General features: G+C 40.2%; 2 protein-coding genes across 2 annotated transcripts; both read left to right on the top strand.

The window, feature by feature from the left end:
- The first annotated feature begins 15,043 nt into the window (after positions 1–15,043).
- LOC139352801 (uncharacterized) lies at positions 15,044–19,171 on the top strand. The gene has a single exon (XM_070995431.1). It carries the CDS (start codon positions 15,044–15,046, stop codon positions 19,169–19,171), a length of 4,128 nt encoding a protein of 1,375 aa, XP_070851532.1.
- A 75-nt stretch (positions 19,172–19,246) lies between these two features.
- Positions 19,247–20,395, top strand: LOC139352802 (uncharacterized). Its single transcript, XM_070995432.1, has one exon. It carries the CDS (start codon positions 19,247–19,249, stop codon positions 20,393–20,395), a length of 1,149 nt encoding a protein of 382 aa, XP_070851533.1.
- Positions 20,396–20,921: the final 526 nt, after the last annotated feature.

The raw sequence follows: 20,921 nt of genomic DNA on the forward strand, positions 1-20,921 counted from the left end.
AATTGACGCTCTTGTTGTACCTGAAGACCGATATCATCCAACAATGGAATTGACAATCTGCCTCCCATGCGTTGATACCCTCTCTCCTTTAGTTTCTCAAACTAAAGTGAGATGTTTCCGAAAATGTAACTATAAAAAACTTAACGCCATGATTTCTCAATATAATTGGACAGAATTGTACAATTGTATGGATATTGAAAGTGCCACTGAACACTTCTATATAGTGTTAAATACCTTTTTTAATGAAAGCGTTCCTGATAGGTTTCCTTCAAAGACAAACAGGCCACCTTGGTTTACTAATGCGCTTCAAAGACTTAAAAACCTTAAGACAAACACTTATAAAAAGTATAAGAAATCGGGTAAGCCATCTGATTTTTCGAAATATGTGGTGGCTCGATCGGATTTTAATGTTTTCAATAGTCATTGCTATTCTATGTATTTAAGTAGATGTAAATTGGAATTTTCAAATGATCCGAAGCAGTTTTATAACTTTGTCAATGCCAAGCGTAAGTCGTCAGCATTGCCTTCATCGGTACGTTTTAACTCAATGGAGGCATCGACGGATTCTGAAATTGCTGATTTATTTGCCGAGTTTTTCCAAACTACTTATAGTTCGGCTGCTTGGTCAAATTCTAACTACCCTAATCCCTTAAATAAGGCAAATTGTATCTTTACCCCTGAAATTACGGAAATTTCTCACGTAAGAGACTTAGAAAAAACAACGCCAACTTATTCTCCCGGTCCTGATGGACTCCCCGGGTGTGTGCTTAAGTTTTGTGCGTCAACCATATGTAAACCGATTCTTAAACTTTTTAATCTGTCTATTTCATCGTCAGTTTTTCCTACTATCTGGAAGGACTCTTATATTATTCCACTTCACAAAAAGGGTGCGAAGGCGGATGCCCAGAATTACAGAGGTATTTCTAAATTGTCGGCAATTCCTAAAGCATTTGAACGTATTATTACTTCTCATTTGCAACATTTATGTTCCTCGCTAATATCACCGTGTCAGCATGGTTTTGTTAAGCGAAGATCGACCACCACCAACCTTCTGGAATTGTCATCTATTGTAATAAATGGATTTAAGAATAAAATGCAGACTGACGTTATATACACTGATTTTAGTAAGGCCTTTGACTCTGTCAACCACTCTCTTCTCTTATTCAAATTAAATCAGCTTGGGTTTCCATGTAATCTATTAACTTGGATTTCAAGTTATTTGAATGGTAGGACTCAGAGGGTTATATTCAAGAACGCTGCCTCAAAACTGATCTATGTGACATCTGGAGTGCCTCAGGGTAGTCACTTGGGCCCTTTGCTGTTTACTTTGTTTATTAACGATCTTCCCTCTATCATAACACACTCTCGTGTACTAATGTATGCTGATGATGTTAAGCTTTGTTTATCACATAATGATATAGCGTCGGGTTTCAACTTACAGTCAGATATTGATTGTTTTCAGGGATGGTGTGAGTATAACCTTTTAAATTTGAACTGCCTTAAATGCAACGTTATGACTTTTCATAGGGGTACTCCTACTTTTGTTAGTTACTCTCTTCAAAATACGCCACTCGACCGTATATATTCAGTTAATGACTTAGGCGTTCTTCTGGACCCAAAACTTAAATTTGACTGCCACATAATGTCCACTGTCAGCAAGGCCATGAGTGTTCTTGGGTTTATAAAGCGTTGGTCAAAAGAATTTGATGACCCTTATACAACCAAATTATTATATACCTCCCTTGTCCGTCCTATTATGGAATATTGTTCTTCGGTTTGGAGTCCACAATATCAAGTGCATATTGACCGTATTGAGTCGGTACAAAAAAGATTTCTTCTTTTTGCCCTTCGTAGTTTGAACTGGGATCAAAACATAAGGCTACCTTCCTATCAGAGTAGATTACTATTGCTTAATTTACCTACCCTTGCAAATCGTAGAACAATGCTTGGTACTATTTTTTTGCAAAATCTTATAAGAGGTGATATTGATTCTTTAGAACTTGTAAACCGCCTAACTTTCAATGTTCCTGTTAGACTAACACGAAATTATTATCCCCTAAATTTGCCACGATGTACATCTAATTTTTGTCTGCACGAGCCCTTTCGCGTTCTATGTAATAATTATAACAACCTTTATCATTTAATTTGCACTTCAACTTCTATCCCGGTATTAAAAACTAATATTTTAACTCATTTGCTCCATTCTTAGATGCTTCTTTTATTTTCATTTGTGTCCCGTCTCTATTTGTTTTTTGTATCTTCCTCGCGAACTCGTATTTTTTGCCCAAATTGTTAAAAGGGCCCCGCGCGTAACAAGCACGTGCTTGGTGTCGTTGGGCCACTTGTTTGTACTGCTCGTAGTGCATCAACGTCCATCATATAAAGATTTTTATTTTTAGATCTTCTGTGTGTTGTGACGAGTATGTTGTGGCTAGTTTTCTGGTATGTGTAATGCAGTCAGTATCCATGTCTTCTATTTTGTCGTAATCGTGGTGGTGATGGTGTTGAAGAGTTTGGCTTGATGGTAAAGTTGTTTTGGCTGGTCCGGTGGCTGTTGCCTTCGATGAAGTGATATGTGTTCCTGATGTGGGTGTGATGTGCGAATTTTTATGTTGTGGTTGGGTTATGTCTGTGTGTGTATTTATATTAGTATTCGGTGATTGAGTGTTTGTTGTCATCTGGGTTGTGGCGTTTGTAAGTGTTTTGGCATAGGTGTTCCTCAATTGAAATCCGTGTCGTTCAAAATATATACTTTGGGCGGTCTTATGATCAACTTTTTGTGTGGTTTTAATGGCTGTTAATTCTTGGTTTTTTATGAAAGTTGGGCATTTGCGGTCGATTGGGCTGTGCTGATAGTCAAGTTCTGGGTTGTTTTTGCAGTTTAAGCATTTTTTTTTGGTTTTTGCATGTTTCTCCGTCGTTTGTGTGTTTTATTTCAGAACAATTAGTGCAAGTTTCGGAGCTTTTGCATATTGGTGCTGGGTGACCAAAGCGGAGGCATTTTCTGCATCGGAGTTGAAGTGGGATGTACTCACGTACACGAACTGTTTCGTAACCGATTCGTAATATTTCTGGGAGTTTGAGCGATTCAAATGTTATAATAATCAAGCCTGTTTCAATTAAAGTGGGGTTTTTGCTGTCAGAGTTAGTGTTGGGGTTTTGTCGTTTCATTATTTTTTTCACTTCGGTTACTTTTTGTGATTTTAACTCTTGTAGAATTGTGTCTTCGTCGATATATCTAAGGTCGTTGCAATAAATAACTCCCTTAGAGAAGTTTAATGTTTTATGTTCATTTGTTGTTACTTCGATTTCTGCGATTGTTGTAAGTTTAAGGAGCTTTCTGGCTTGAAATTCATTTTTAGTTTTAATTAATAATGTGCCGTCTCTTAATTTTTTGCATCCGTCTACTTTTCCTCCACAGGCAAAGTCCACGGATTTTTTAATGATGAATGGTGATAGTTTTTCAAACGAGCCGTTGTCCTTCCTTTTAATTATAATAAATTTTGGTTCGCCTAATTTTGAATGGTATGATTTTTGGGATTTGTAAATGTCTGGTGGGTCTGTCATGATTGCTGGTAATGGGCTTAAGCCCGGATTAGAGGTTTTCGTGTGTTTGGTGTTGTTGTGTTTTTTATTTTCTCTTTGTGGTTGATATTTGTTTGTGCAAAATTTTGCTGATAACGTTTTTGGTTTGCGCGAAGCTAGGCTTTACACTGTTGTGGCACGACTTATCTCTTCGGAGGTTGAAGTTGTACTGACATATGTATTTATGCATGTGTGTGGACGTAAAAAATTGCAATCTAATATCCGCGGCAAATAGAATTCTTTCAAACAAAGCTATTCAACCAAATATTTTGAAATACAGAATGTGCCTTAAAATTGTGTATGTTTAGCAAGCATACATAAATATAAATGTTTTTTGTCTATTTTATGTGTTGCTTTCTCATTCTTGGCGCTGGCTGAAACAAAACCAGAGCCGAGAAATGAGAGCAAGGGAGAGAGAACAAAGTTCGCGGCTAACTTATTTTAAAGTTTGTTATCTGAGTAACGGGTATCTGATAGTCGAGGTACTCGACTATAGCGTTCTTCCTTGTTTACTACCTTTAAAGTTATATATTTTAATGCAGATAGCAACATAATCATTTCGCAAGCCCATGAAGGTATGCCATATCGATATCCGCGTCCTTTTGACCAAGTAATGGGCTTTTAAAGATGGAAAGAAGGGCCATTTCTGTAAGCCTTTGCAAAATTAAAATCAATGACATAAAAACGGTCATATTTTTACGACCTTTAAAGTTAAATGTTATAATGCAGATAACAACATAATCATTCCACAAGCCCATGAAGGTATGCCATATCGAAATCAGAGTCCTTTTGACCAAGCTATGGGCTTTTAATGATGGAAAGGAGGCCCATTTCTGTAATCCCTTGCAAAATTAAAATCAATGACATAAAAACTGTCATATTTTTTACTACCTTACTATCCACAAGCATGCAAAAGTAAAATCAATGACATAAAAACGGTCATATTTTTACTTCCTTTAAAGTTGAATGTTTTAATCCAGATAACAAAATTAAAATCAATGACATAAAAACGGTCATAATTTTTACTACATTTAAAGTTATATATTTTAATGCAGATAGCAACATAATCATTCCACAAACCATAAAGGTATGCCATATCGAAAACCGAGTCCGTTTGAACAAGTAAAGGGCTTTTTAAGATGGAGGAAGGCCCATTTCTATAAGCCTTTGCAAAATTAAGATCAATGACATAAAAACGGTCATATTTTTACTTCCTTTAAAGTCGAATGTTTTAATGCAGATAACAAACTTAAAATTAATGACATAAAAACGGTCATATTTTCTACTACCTTGAAAGTTATATATTTTAATGCAGATAGCAACATAACCATTCCACAAGCCCATAAAGGTATGCCATATCGAAATCCGAGTCCGTTTGAACAAGTAAAGGGCTTTTAAAGATGGAGGAAGGCCCATTTCTATAAGCCTTTGCAAAATTAAGATCAATGACATAAAAACGGTCATATTTTTACTTCCTTTGAAGTTGAATGTTTTAATCCAGATAACAAAATTAAAATCAATGACATAAAAAGGGTCATATTGAGTCGCCAATGGTGAGGCTAATCCATAAATTACTGTTAAGCAGAATGGTCACAGCCACACTAGGGACCTCAACCCAGACTAGACTAGTGAACAGAGGCACCCCGCAAGGAGGTTTACTATCACCCCTCTTGTGGAATATCGCAGTAAATAAACTACTGCGGATTCTGGAGGGAGGAGGTTGCAAGGTCGTGGCATACGCAAACGACGTCGCCATCATCTTTAATGGAAAATATCCACAAACACTTTGCGATCTTTTGACCGCTAAACTTAAAATTCTATCGGAATGGACGATAGCGAACGGACTCGGGGTAAATCCCTCGAAAACAGAACTTTTTCTATTTACGAATAGGTACAAAATTCCACAACTTAACCCACCCATATTAAACAATTGTAATCTCTCCTTTAGCGATCACGCCAGGTACTTGGGGTTAGTACTAGATAAACGCCTCAAATGGGGCTTAAACAACCAAGAGAGAACCAAAAAAGCGACCATTGCACTTTACTCCTGTAAAAAAGCAATCGTGCTAAGATGGGGTATGTCCCCAAGAATAGTTAACTGGATATACACAGCGGTAGTCAAGCCAATCCTACTGTACGGAGTGGCTCTGTGGTGGACCGCCTTACACAAACAATGCATACTGACTCCTCTAAGCGAAGTAAAGCGAATGGCGGCTTTGTGTATTAGTGGAGCCCTTCGAACCACCCCGAATGAAGCGCTGAATTCGATCTTGAACCTCCCTAGCCTGGACTTAGCAGGCATGGAAAGGGCCAAATCGACAGCTATTCGACTGAGGGCAGTGGAAAGCCCAATTATATGGCCATGCTAAAATTCTCCAGCATGATAAATCGATTCCGAAAATCACGGATCTATGCAAATCTATTGAATATAGTCACACACCCTTTGAGACCCTGATTCCTGATAGAGAGGAATGGGAACAGGGCCGACCGGGCACGACGGACGCAATCTGTTTCTATACAGATGGCTCCAAATTAGAAGGACACGTCGGCGGAGGTGTATACTCCAAACAATTAGATAACAGGAAGTCATTCAGGCTGTAGCGTCTTTCAGGCGGAGGTCCACGCTATAAAAGAAGCACTAACCTGTTTAAGGAACCTTAGCCTCCAGAGAGGACACCTAAACATATATAGTGACAGCCAAGCGGCTATTAAGTCGATCTACTCGACAAACACCAACTCTCGTACAATAGCAGACTGTCGCAGATCTCTCCACGAGATGGCAAGTCAGTTTACTATCAGCCTAATATGGGTTCCGGGTCACCGGGACATCGTAGGCAACTGCATAGCGGACGAATTAGCCAGGCAGGGCACCACCAAGCCTCTCCTACCAGGAGAGGAAAATGTCGGTATGCCCATGGCTACTTGCAAGCTAAACATAAAAAACCACTTCAACACACTAGCCAACACCCATTGGCAAAACGCACCACAGTGTCGCATCTCTCACCAGACATGGCCTGTGATAAACAACAAAAAAACCTCGGAGTTACTCAAGCTCAGCCGCACAGAGTGTGGCATGTTGATCCGAGCTCTTACAGGCCACTGGCTTGTTGGCGCGCATGCCGGCAGGCTAAAAGCCCCGCAAAATGATTTCTGCAGAAGCTGTAGGGATGAGGAAGAAGTGGAAACGGTAGAACACCTTCTCTGCTTCTGCCCAGCCCTATGCAGACTCAGACTGAAACACTTAGGAAGCCCCTTCATCGAAGATCTTACCGAAATATCGGAGATTAATCTCAAAAGCATAAGTGCCTTTATTAAATCTTGCGGGAGGAAGACATGCTGATCAGCTTAACACAAGCTGAAACTACTAGAAACGGGACCCTAGAGAAGGAAGAAACGAGATCATGCGGTATCACAACGGACCCATTGAGGTCTAAGTGTGTCGGACTATAGTCCGACAGCCGCCCTAACCTAACCTAACCTAAGGGTCATATTTTTTACTACCTTTAAAGTTATATATATTAATGCAGATAGCAACATAATAAATCCACAAGCCCATAAAGGTATGCCATATCGAAATCCGAGTCCTTTTGAGCAAGTTATGGGCTTTTAAATATGGAAAGAAGTCCCATTTCTCTAAGCCTTCACAAAATTAAAACCAATGACATAAAAACGGTCATATTTTTTACTACCTTTAAAGTTATATCTTTTAATGCAGATAGCAACATAATCATTTCGCAAGCCCATGAAGGTATGCCATATCGATATCCGAGTCCTTTTGACCAAGTAATGGACTTTAAAAGATGGAAAGAAGGCCCATTTCTGTAAGCCTTTGCAAAATTAAAATCAATGACATAAAAACGGTCATATTCTTACTACCCTTAAAGTTAAATGTTTTAATGCAGATAACAACATAATCATTTCACAAGCCCATATAGGTATGCCATATCGAAGTCAGAGTCCCTTTGACCAATGTATGGGCTTTTAAAGATGGAAAGAAGGCCCCATTCTGTAATCCCTCGCAAAATTAAAATCAATGACATAAAAACTGTCATATTTTTTACTACCTTTAAAGTTATATCTTTTAATGCAGATAGCAACATAATCATTTCGCAAGCCCATGAAGGTATGTCATATCGATATCCGCGTCCTTTTAACCAAGTAATGGGCTTTTAAAGACGGAAAGAAGGCCCATTTCTGTAAGCCTTTGCAAAATTAAAATCAATGACAAAAAAACGGTCATATTTTTACTTCCCTTAAAGTTGAGTGTTTTAATCCAGATAACAAAATTAAAATCAATGACATAAAAATGGTCATATTTTTTACTACCTTTAAAGTTATATATTTTAATGCATTTTAATGACCAAGTTATGGGCTTTTAAATATGGAAAGAAGTCCCATTTCTCTAAGCCTTCGCAAAATTAAAATAAATGACATAAAAACTGTCATATTTTTTACTACCTTTAAAGTTATATCTTTTAATGCAGATAGCAACATAATCATTTCGCAAGCCCATGAAGGTATGCCATATCGATATCCGCGTCCTTTTGACCAAGTAATGGGCTTTTAAAGATGGAAAGAAGGCCCACTTCTGTAAGCCTTTGCAAAATTAAAATCAATGACATAAAAAGGGTCATATTGAGTCGCCAATGGTGAGGCTAATCCATAAATTGCTGTTAAGCATAATGGTCACAGCCACACTAGGGACCTCAACCCAGACTAGACTAGTGAACAGAGGCACCCCGCAAGGAGGTGTACTATCACCCCTCTTGTGGAATATCGCAGTAAATAAACTACTGCGGATTCTGGAGGAAGGAGGTTGCAAGGTCGTGGCATACGCAGACGACGTCGCCATCATCTTTAATGGAAAATATCCACAAACACTTTGCGATCTTATGACCGCTATACTTAAAATGCTATCGGAATGGACGATAGCGAACGGACTCGGGGTAAATCCCTCGAAAACAGAACTTTTTCTATTTACGAATAGGTACAAAATTCCACAACTTAACCCACCCATTTTAAACAATTGTAATCTCTCCTTTAGCGATCACGCCAGGTACTTGGGGTTAGTACTAGATAAACGCCTCAAATGGGGCTTAAACAACCAAGAGAGAACCAAAAAAGCGACCATTGCACTTTACTCCTGTAAAAAAGCAATCGGGCTAAGATGGGGCATGTCCCCAAGAATAGTTAACTGGATATACACAGCGGTAGTCAAGCCAATCCTACTGTACGGAGTGGCTCTGTGGTGGACCGCCTTACACAAACAATGCATACTGACTCCTCTAAGCGAAGTACAGCGAATGGAGGCTTTGTGTATTAGTGGAGCCCTTCGAACCACCCCGAATGAAGCGCTGAATGCGATCTTGAACCTCCCTAGCCTGGACTTAGCAGGCATGGAAAGGGCCAAATCGGAAGCTATTCGACTGAGGGCAGTGGAAAGCCCAATTATATGGCCATGCTAAAATTCTCCAGCATGATAAATCGATTCCGAAAATCACGGATCTATGCAAATCTATTGAATATAGTCACACACCCTTTGAGGCCCTGATTCCTGATAGAGAGGAATGGGAAAAGGGCCGACCGGGCACGACGGACGCAATCTGTTTCTATACAGATGGCTCCAAATTAGAAGGACACGTCGGCGGAGGTGTATACTCCGAACAATTAGATAACAGGAAGTCATTCAGGCTCCCGGACCACTGTAGCGTCTTTCAGGCGGAGGTCCACGCTATAAAAGAAGCACTAACCTGTTTAAGGAACCTTAGCCTCCAGAGAGGACACCTAAACATATATAGTGACAGCCAAGCGGCTATTAAGTCGATCTACTCGACAAACACCAACTCTCGTACAATAGCAGACTGTCGCAGATCTCTCCACGAGATGGCAAGTCAGTTTACTATCAGCCTAATATGGGTTCCGGGTCACCGGGACATCGTAGGCAACTGCATAGCGGACGAATTAGCCAGGCAGGGCACCACCAAGCCCTCCTACCAGGAGAGGAAAATGTCGGTATGCCCATGGCTACTTGCAAGCTAAACATAAAAAACCACTTCAACACACTAGCCAACACCCATTGGCAAAACGCACCACAGTGTCGCATCTCTCACCAGACATGGCCTGTGATAAACAACAAAAAAACCTCGGAGTTACTCAAGCTCAGCCGCACAGAGTGTGGCATGTTGATCCGAGCTCTTACAGGCCACTGGCTTGTTGGCGCGCATGCCGGCAGGCTAAAAGCCCCGCAAAATGATTTCTGCAGAAGCTGTAGGGATGAGGAAGAAGTGGAAACGGTAGAACACCTTCTCTGCTTCTGCCCAGCCCTATGCAGACTCAGACTGAAACACTTAGGAAGCCCCTTCATCGACGATCTTACCGAAATATCGGAGATTAATCTCAAAAGCATAAGTGCCTTTATTAAATCTTGCGGGAGGAAGACATGCTGATCAGCTTAACACAAGCTGAAACTACTAGAAACGGGACCCTAGAGAAGGAAGAAACGAGATCATGCGGTATCACAACGGACCCATTGAGGTCTAAGTGTGTCGGACTATAGTCCGACAGCCGCCCTAACCTAACCTAACCTAAGGGTCATATTTATTACTACCTTTAAAGTTATATATATTAATGCAGATAGCAACATAATAAATCCACAAGCCCATAAAGGTATGCCATATCGAAATCCGAGTCCTTTTGACCAAGTTATGGGCTTTTAAATATGGAAAGAAGTCCCATTTCTCTAAGCCTTCACAAAATTAAAACCAATGACATAAAAACGGTCATATTTTTTACTACCTTTAAAGTTATATCTTTTAATGCAGATAGCAACATAATCATTTCGCAAGCCCATGAAGGTATGCCATATCGATATCCGAGTCCTTTTGACCAAGTAATGGACTTTAAAAGATGGAAAGAAGGCCCATTTCTGTAAGCCTTTGCAAAATTAAAATCAATGACATAAAAACGGTCATATTCTTACTACCCTTAAAGTTAAATGTTTTAATGCAGATAACAACATAATCATTTCACAAGCCCATATAGGTATGCCATATCGAAGTCAGAGTCCCTTTGACCAATGTATGGGCTTTTAAAGATGGAAAGAAGGCCCACTTCTGTAATCCCTCGCAAAATTAAAATCAATGACATAAAAACTGTCATATTTTTTACTACCTTTAAAGTTATATCTTTTAATGCAGATAGCAACATAATCATTTCGCAAGCCCATGAAGGTATACCATATCGATATCCGCGTCCTTTTAACCAAGTAATGGGCTTTTAAAGACGGAAAGAAGGCCCATTTCTGTAAGCCTTTGCAAAATTAAAATCAATGACATAAAAACGGTCATATTTTTACTTCCCTTAAAGTTGAGTGTTTTAATCCAGATAACAAAATTAAAATCAATGACATAAAAATGGTCATATTTTTAACTACCTTTAAAGTTATATATTTTAATGCATTTTAATGACCAAGTTATGGGCTTTTAAATATGGAAAGAAGTCCCATTTCTCTAAGCCTTCGCAAAATTAAAATAAATGACATAAAAACTGTCATATTTTTTACTACCTTTAAAGTTATATCTTTTAAAGCAGATAGCAACATAATCATTTCGCAAGCCCATGAAGGTATGCCATATCGATATCCGAGTCCTTTTGACCAAGTAATGGGCTTTTAAAGATGGAAAGAAGGCCCACTTCTGTAAGCCTTTGCAAAATTAAAATCAATGACATAAAAACGGTCATATTCTTACTTCCCTTAAAGTTAAATGTTTTAATGCAGATAACAACATAGTCATTCCACAAGCACATAAGGGTATGCCATATCGAAATCAGAGTCCCTTTGACCAATGTATGGGCTTTTAAAGATGTAAAGAAGGCCCATTTCTGTAATCCCTCGCAAAATTAAAATCAATGACATAAAAACTGTCATATATTTTACTACCTTTAAAGTTATATATTTTAATGCAGATTGCAACATAATCATTCCACAAGCTCATAAAGGTATGCCATATCGAAATCCGAGTCCGTCTGAACAAGTAATGGGCTTTTAAAAATGGAGGAAGGCCCATTTCTATAAGTCTTTGCAAAACTAATATCAATGACATAAAAACGGTCATATTTTTACTTCCTTTAATGCAGATAACAAAATTAAAATCAATGACATATAACGGTCATATTTTTTACTACCTTTAAGGTTATATATTTTAATGCAGATAACAACATAACCATTCCACAAGCCCATAAAGGTATGCCATATCGAAATCCGAGTCCGTTTGAACAAGTAATGGGCTTTTAAAGATGGAGGAAGGCCCATTTCTATAAGCCTTTGCAAAATTAAAATCAATGACATAAAAACTGTCATATTTTTTACTACCTTTAAAGTTATATATTTTAATGCAGATAACAACATAATCATTCCACAAGCCCATAAAGGTATGCCATATCGAAATTCGAGTCCTTTTGACCAAGTAATGGGCTTTAAAAGATGGAAAGTAGACCCATTTCTGTAAGCCTTCGCAAAATTAAAACCAATGACATCAAAACGGTCATATTTTTTACTACCTTTAAAGTTATATCTTTTAATGCAGATAGCAACATAATCATTTCGCAAGCCCATGAAAGTATGCCATATCGATATCCGCGTCCTTTTGACCAAGTAATGGGCTTTTAAAGATGGAAAGAAGGCCCATTTCTGTAAGCCTTTGCTAAATTAAAATCAATGACATAAAAACGGCCATATTCTTACTACCCTTAAAGTTAAATGTTTTTATGCACATAACAACATAATCATTTCGCAAGCCCATAAAGGTATGCCATATCGAAGTCAGAGTCCCTTTGACCAATGTATGGGCTTTTAAAGATGGAAAGAAGGCCCATTTCTGTAATCCCTCGCAAAATTAAAATCAATGACATAAAAACTTTCATATATTTTACTACCTTTAAAGTTATATATTTTAATGCAGATTGCAACATAATCATTCCACAAGCCCATAAGGGTATGCCATATCGAAATCCGAGTCCGTTTGAACAAGTAATGGGCTTTTAAAAATGGAGGAAGGCCCATTTCTATAAGCCTTTGCAAAACTAAAATCAATGACATAAAAACGGTCATATTTTTACTTCCTTTAAAGTTGAATGTTTTAATGATAACAAAATTAAAATCAATGACATATAACGGTGATATTTTTTACTACCTTTAAGGTTATATATTTTAATGCAGATAGCAACATAACCATTCCACAAGCCCATAAAGGTATGCCATATCGAGATCCGAGTCCGTTTGAACAAGTAATGGGCTTTTAAAGATGGAGGAAGGCCCATTTCTATAAGCCTTTGCAAAATTAAAATCAATGACATAAAAACGGTCATATTTTTTACTACCTTTAAAGTTATATATTTTAATGCAGATAGCACCATAATCATTCCACAAGCACATAAAGGTATGCCATATCGAAATCCGAGTCCTTTTGTCTAATGAATGGGCTTTTAAAGATGGAAAGAAGGCCCATTTCTGAAATCCCACGCAAAATTAAAATCAATGACATAAAAACTGTCATATATTGTACTACCTATAAAGTTATATATTTTAATGCAGATTGCAACATAATCATTCCACAAGCCCATAAAGTTATGCCATATCGAAATCCGAGTCCTTTTGACCAAGTTATGGGCTTTTAAATATGGAAAGAAGTCCCATTTCTCTAAGCCTTCACAAAATTAAATTCAATGACATAAGAACTGTCATATATTTTACTACCTTTAAAGTTATATATTTTAATGCAGATTGCAACATAATCATTCCACAAGCCCATAAAGTTATGCCATATCGAAATCCGAGTCCTTTTGACCAAGTTATGGGCTTTTAAATATGGAAAGAAGTCCCATTTCTCTAAGCCTTCACAAAATTAAAACCACTGACATAAAAACGGTCATATTTTTTACTACCTTTAAAGTTATATCTTTTAATGCAGATAGCAACATAATCATTTCGCAAGCCCATGAAGGTATGCCATATCGATATCCGAGTCCTTTTGACCAAGTAATGGGCTTTAAAAGATGGAAAGAAGGCCCATTTCTGTAAGCCTTTGCAAAATTAAAATCAATGACATAAAAACGGTCATATTCTTACTACCCTTAAAGTAAAATGTTTTAATGCAGATAACAACATAATCATTTCACAAGCCCATATAGGTATGCCATATCGAAGTCAGAGTCCCTTTGACCAATGTATGGGCTTTTAAAGATGGAAAGAAGGCCCACTTCTGTAATCCCTCGCAAAATTAAAATCAATGACATAAAAACTGTCATATTTTTTACTACCTTTATAGTTATATCTTTTAATGCAGATAGCAACATAATCATTTCGCAAGCCCATGAAGGTATGCCATATCGATATCCGCGTCCTTTTAACCAAGTAATGGGCTGTCATATGTAAAAACTGTCATATTTTTGACTACCTTTAAAGTTATATATTTTAATGCAGATAGCAACATAATCATTTCGCAAGCCCATGAAGGTATGCCATATCGATATCCGCGTCCTTTTGACCAAGTAATGGGCTTTTATAGATGGAAAGAAGGCCCACTTCTGTAAGCCTTTGCAAAATTAAAATCAATGACATAAAAACGGTCATATTCTTACTACCCTTAAAGTTAAATGTTTTAATGCAGATAACAACATAATCATTCCACAAGCACATAAAGGTATGCCATATCGAAATCAGAGTCCCTTTGACCAATGTATGGGCTTTTAAAGATGGAAAGAAGGCCCACTTCTGTAATCCCTCGCAAAATTAAAATCAATGACATAAAAACTGTCATATTTTTTACTACCTTTAAAGTTATATCTTTTAATGCAGATAGCAACATAATCATTTCGCAAGCCCATGAAGGTATGCCATATCGATATCCGCGTCCTTTTAACCAAGTAATGGGCTTTAAAAGATGGAAAGAAGGCCCATTTCTGTAAGCCTTTGCAAAATTAAAATCAATGACATAAAAACGGTCATATTCTTACTACCCTTAAAGTTAAATGTTTTAATGCAGATAACAACATAATCATTTCACAAGCCCATATAGGTATGCCATATCGAAGTTAGAGTCCCTTTGACCAATGTATGGGCTTTTAAAGATGGAAAGAAGGCCCACTTCTGTAATCCCTCGCAAAATTAAAATCAATGACATAAAAACTGTTGTTGATGAACGCATTGCAGCCGTTATTTAATTTTGAATCTTATTCTCTTTGGTATATGAAATGCTAACTTTTGCCTTTTTAATGTATTTTGGTGCTGCGTCACACTTTAGAGATTTTTTAGGACTTAGTGTTAAGACTACAACGGAAAGCATCGGACACACAAGAAAATGTGACAAAATTTAATCATTCCACTCAAATTGGGAAATAAAACGTTTTTATTCTACACCATATCTTTGGTCCTTCTAGCCAAATTTAGTTACTGATTAACATGGATCAGTTTAAACTTTTGAAGGCAGCTAGAAGCCGTGCGAAGGCAAGCATTACGCGTTTGCTAACGGCGTCTCAAGATCCACGTGCGGGATCAAAATGGGAGCTTAATGAAATACAAGTTTCATTGGAAAGGCTCAACATCATCTGGAAGGAATTCGAGTCCAACAGCGACCAAATGGTCCTTTTTGACGAAGAGGAAGGGTACGTCGATCCAGCCATCGACAACGAAAGGTACGAGGACAAGTACTTACAAGCAAGCACATTATTTCGCAACCTCATACGCACCTGTGAAGAATCTCAAGAGAATGAAAGAGAAGGCAATAACTTCAGACAATCTGGCAACCCTGATGAGGCCGCATCAACGGCATCAGGAGTGGGAAACGAAAACCTAGTTCGTTTTCTGGAACAACAACAACAGCTCAACGAGCGTTTGGCTGAGCAACAAGCAACGCTTTTAAGGGCAAACTCGGCAGCAAATGTAATGCATAATGAACTGCCAAAAATCCACATCAAGCTGTTCACTGGCGACTACAAGGAGTGGCCAGCCTTTAAAAACATCTTCGAGAGTACGATCCATACCAAGCAGCATTTGACAGCAATACAAAAGTTGCACTACTTGAAAACGTACATCACTGGCGAAGCAGCTGACTTGATTCGACATATGCCAATAACGGATGCAGCTTACGAGGCTGCTTGGACTTGCCTAATTGATCGGTACAATAGACCACGTCACATTGTTAACACTCTGCTGGAGACATTTGTTAACTTACCTTCGACCGCCAGAGCAGATGTAACGGTTCTGCGAAAGGTGACGGATGGAGCCACCGAAATTGTACGCGGCCTGGATGCAGCAGGGCAAACTAATAGGGACTGCTGGATTATACACTTCATCCTAGCCAAGATCGACGCGGAAACCCGTCGCAAATGGATCGAAGGAAGCCGGGAACTGGAATCTCCGTCTGTGGATGATCTACTCAAGTTTTTAGACCGAAGTTGCGAGGAATTTGAGCTCAGCAAAAGTGAGTCAGACATAGACTCCAAGGTTGGCCCACAACATGGCAAGGCAAAGCGATCGTCACACGCTTTAGTATCGATGGAAGCAAACACTTGTGTGAAGTGTAACTCGAAGGAGCACAAGATCTACGCCTGCTCAAAGTTTGGTGAATTGTCAATCGAGCAGAGACGCACATTTGTTAAGGCAAAATCACTGTGTTTCAACTGCCTTAAGGCTGGGCATGTGTCACGAAAGTGTGAATCCAAATTCACATGCAAGTTTTGCCACAATCGTCACCACTCTCTGCTACATGCAGACATTCTTGGTTCGCAAGCCGCTGTCGCTGCGACACACTCACGAGATGATGAAAGACACATCCCAAGCGCTCCCGAAGATGCTACCGTCACCATCAGCCATGTCGCACGGGCACAAGTGGCTCCCACAGCTGAATCCTTCTGCAACGGATCAACAACCGCAACACAGCCACAAGGGCTACGAAAAAGTGCATTGCCAACAGCTCTAGTGTTTGTAAGAAACGCAACAGGATCGCACACTACCTGTCGGGTGCTTTTGGACAGTGGCTCGGAACTGTCGTACATCTCCGAGCGGTGCGTACAGGCGCTCGGACTGGCACGCTCACCGTCACGAATTTTGGTGACCGGAATCTCGTCAATCAAGGCTGAGACAACTAGAGGCTGCAGCACACTGGACTTGCAGTCAAGGATCTCAGATCACACAATGAAGGTGCGTGCTCACGTACTCAGCAAAATTACCTCCACGTTGGCAAGACATGATATCGCCGCCTCAGCACTCAAGACATTCGCTGGCTTCGAGCTTGCGGATTCTGACTATCAATCGTTGGCGCCAGTTGATATACTCCTGGGCAGCGACTACGTTTGGACCGTATTCACCGGTCAAAAGATGTTCGACAACCAGGGCAACATCATCGCCATTTCGACCATATTTGGATGGGTCATCACATCTATCGTTACTACCGGATCATCTACAACAACAATGCACACGGCTATTGACATTGACGAATCGCTAAGACGCTTTTGGGAGCTGGAGGATGTCAACCAGGAATTCCATGGGAAACCGGAGGACGATGAAGTTGAGCAGCACTTTGTGACGACGCACACTCGGGACTCTAAGGGGCGTTACATCGTCGAACTTCCGTTCAAAACCTCCATGGAACAGTTTTCGGATACTTTACAGGGAGCGCTAACAAGATTCAGGGGTGTAGAGCGCCGCCTAAAGAAAGACCCCAATCTGCATTCACAGTACGTGCAATTTATGCGTGAGTATCTCCAGTTGGGCCACATGCGAGAACTATCGCCAGAAGACATTGACAAAAAGCCGAGCTTTTACTTGCCACATCATCCTGTAATTACCCAAAAATTACGCGTCGTATTTGACGGCTCATTCAAGGACACGAATGGACGGTCCTTAAACGAAGCTCTGCACATTGGACCCAGCATTCTACGAAACCTTTTCTCGATTTGCATGCGTTTCAGAATGTTCAAGTTCGTCTTCTCAGCAGATATTGTCAAAATGTATCGACAAATCTGGGTGGCTGCCAACCATTGTGGCTATCAGCGAATTGTTTGGAGAGAAGATGAAACGACTCCTATTAAACACTATGAACTGTCCACGGTAACATACGGCACATCCTGCGCACCATTTTTAGCAGTGAGGGTCCTGGATCAGTTAGCCCACGACCATCAACACGACTTTCCTGCAGCTGCAAGGATCTTGAAGGAGCAGTTTTATATGGACGACGTACTGACCGGAGCACATACCGAGGAGGAGCTCATTCGCAATCAAAATGAGTTGATCCAGTTGATAAAATGTGCAGGCATGGAACTTGGTAAATGGGTTTCCAATTCATCACTTGTCGCTGACAGATCTCTCGCTACAACCGAAGTACAAGGCAAAGGATCCAATTCTACAGCAAAAGTTCTTGGCATTCATTGGGATCCAGAAGAGGATATGTTATCCTACAAAGTTTGCCTCACAACAAATCCGCACAACACCAAACGCCAAGTGCTGTCAGATGTGGCACGCATTTTTGACCCGCTGGGTATTCTGTCGCCAGTGGTAGTGCAGTTTAAAATTCTGTTCCAAGAATTGTGGCTGCTCGATCTCGGCTGGGACACGGAGCTTCCTCCAAAAATTGCGGACTGGTGGAATAAATGCCGTAACGACCTACACATCCTTCGCGACCTACGCCTGCCACGGTTTGTTCAAAACAATGAAGATCACATCGAACTGCATGGATTTTCAGATGCATCCATCAAGGCATATTCCGCAGTCATCTATAGCAGAGTGGTGCGATCAGATGGCACCGTATCTGTTTCACTCATAGCAGGAAAAACCAGAGTTGCTCCGCTGAAGCAGCAGTCTCTACCGCGTCTTGAGCTGTGTGGCGCTTTGCTACTGAGTCGACTGTTCTTATCAGTCAAGGCTGCGCTACAACACAAGGACATTGAAGTGCATGCATGGTGCGACTCAACCATAGTCTTGGCCTGGCTTTCACATCCACCATCTAAGCTTAAAACATTTGTAGCCAACAGAACCTCAGAAATACTCGAAGCCTTACCGCGCAACGCATGGCATCATGTAAACACAAAGGAGAATCCGGCGGACTGCGCCACACGAGGAATGCTTGCTTCGGACCTGCTCCATTTCGACTTATGGTGGATGGGACCTTCATGGCTGCAAGATCCAGAAATGCTTGCGGTAAAGATGACCTCTAAAAAGTTCTGTTCTTCCCTTTTAGAAAACCATGGAAAAGAGGAAGTGAAGACCACCGCATTAACCGCACAGGAAACCTGCTCATTGTCTCCAATCGAAGCTTTGACTCAACGCGTCTCGTCCTGGACAAAGCTGGTACGCGTTGTAGCTTACGCCTTGCGCTTCATCCAAAAGACCAAAAGACCAACGCTGGCAAATGGAAAGATGCTCACCTTTGAGGAGATTCAGGCTGCTCGCATTCTTTGCCTGCAAGAGGCTCAGAAATGTTTCATGGAAGACCGCAAACTACTGACGGAAAACAAGCCACTTCGCAGCCGCTCCCAGTTGGTGAAGCTCTCGCCGATTATCTGCAAGGATGGCCTTCTTCGAGTTGGGTGACGACTGGACAACTCACAATTACCAGCTGATGTAAAACACCCTATACTGCTTCCCAAGTCGAACCGCATCACAAGAATGATTTTGGAACACGAGCATACGACAAATCTTCATCCAGGAGTTTCTGCACTTTTTGTAATTGTTCGTCAAAGGTACTGGATCTTTGGTGCGCGCAACCTGATAAGAAATCTGGTTCACAACTGCATCAAATGCTTTCGCCAACGTAAACTCACGGAGCACCAATTCATGGCCGATCTACCAGGCATCCGTATAACAGAAGCTTTACCCTTCCAGCACTCAGGCTGTGATTACGCTGGACCATTTATACTTAAGGAAAGGAGAGGGCGCAATCCCCGAAAAACTAAGGGCTACATATGCCTCTTTGTTTGCCTTGTGACATCCGCCATACATTTGGAACTGGCAACCGATCTCAGCACAGACACATTCCTGGCATGTCTTAGGCGATTCATGTCCCTTCGAGGAAAATGCTCACAAATCTTCAGCGACAACGGGACGAATTTTGTTGGTGCCAAACGGGCATTAGATGAGATGCAGCAACTTCTATCTTCGCAGGAGCATCAACGCAATCTAACACAATCGCTGGCCAATGATGGAATCAAATGGAGTTTTATACCTCCCCATTCGCCACATTGGGGAGGGAAGTGGGAGTCATCAGTACGTTCCGTCAAACTACATCTGCGTCGAGTTGTGGGAAAAACTGTTCTAACCTGTGAACAAATGCAAACTCTTATTGCTCAGATCAGTGCAGTGGTGAACTCGCGACCGCTATGCTACACACCTGACACCGACCTCACCTACTTGTCTCCGGCCCACTTTTTAATTGGGCGCCCATTTACAACTGTTCCAGAGGGAGATCTGACTAATTTGCCGATCAATCGTCTGGACTATTGGCAGCACTTGCAATCGATGTATCAAGGGTTTTGGAAACGCTGGCACCAAGAGTATTTAACATCCCTGCAGCAACGCCAAAAGTGGAACAATAAGGAACGCAACATCGCTGTAGACAATGTAGTCCTCGTCAAGGACTCAAATCTCCCTCCAGCAGCTTGGATACTAGCCCGTGTAGTGGAAGCTCATCCTGGACCAGATGGACTTGTACGCGCTGTAAAACTTAAGACGTCTACTGGAGAGATGACCCGGCCCATCACCAAGTTAGCAGTACTGCCTAATTCTGAAACGTTGTTTCAGGGCGGCCCGGGATGTTGATGAACGCATTGCAGCCGTTATTTAATTTTGAATCTTATTCTCTTTGGTATATGAAATACTAACTTTTGCCTTTTTAATGTATTTTGGTGCTGCGTCACACTTTGGAGATTTTTTAGGACTTAGTGTTAAGACTACAACGGAAAGCATCGGACACACAAGAAAATGTGACAAAATTTAATCATTGAAATACAGTCCACTCAAATTGGGAAATAAAACGTTTTTATTCTACACCAACTGTCATATATTTTACTACCTTTAAAGTTATATATTTTAATGCAGATTGCAACATAATCATTCCACAAGCTCATAAAGGTATGCCATATCGAAATCCGAGTCCGTTTGAACAAGTAATGGGCTTTTAAAAATGGAGGAAGGCCCATTTCTATAAGTCTTTGCAAAACTAAAATCAATGACATAAAAACGGTCATATTTTTACTTCCTTTAATGCAGATAACAAAATTAAAATCAATGACATATAACGGTCATATTTTTTACTACCTTTAAGGTTATATATTTTAATGCAGAT

Source organism: Drosophila suzukii, chromosome 3 (assembly GCF_043229965.1).
Source record: "Drosophila suzukii chromosome 3, CBGP_Dsuzu_IsoJpt1.0, whole genome shotgun sequence".
NCBI lineage: Eukaryota > Metazoa > Arthropoda > Insecta > Diptera > Drosophilidae > Drosophila > Drosophila suzukii.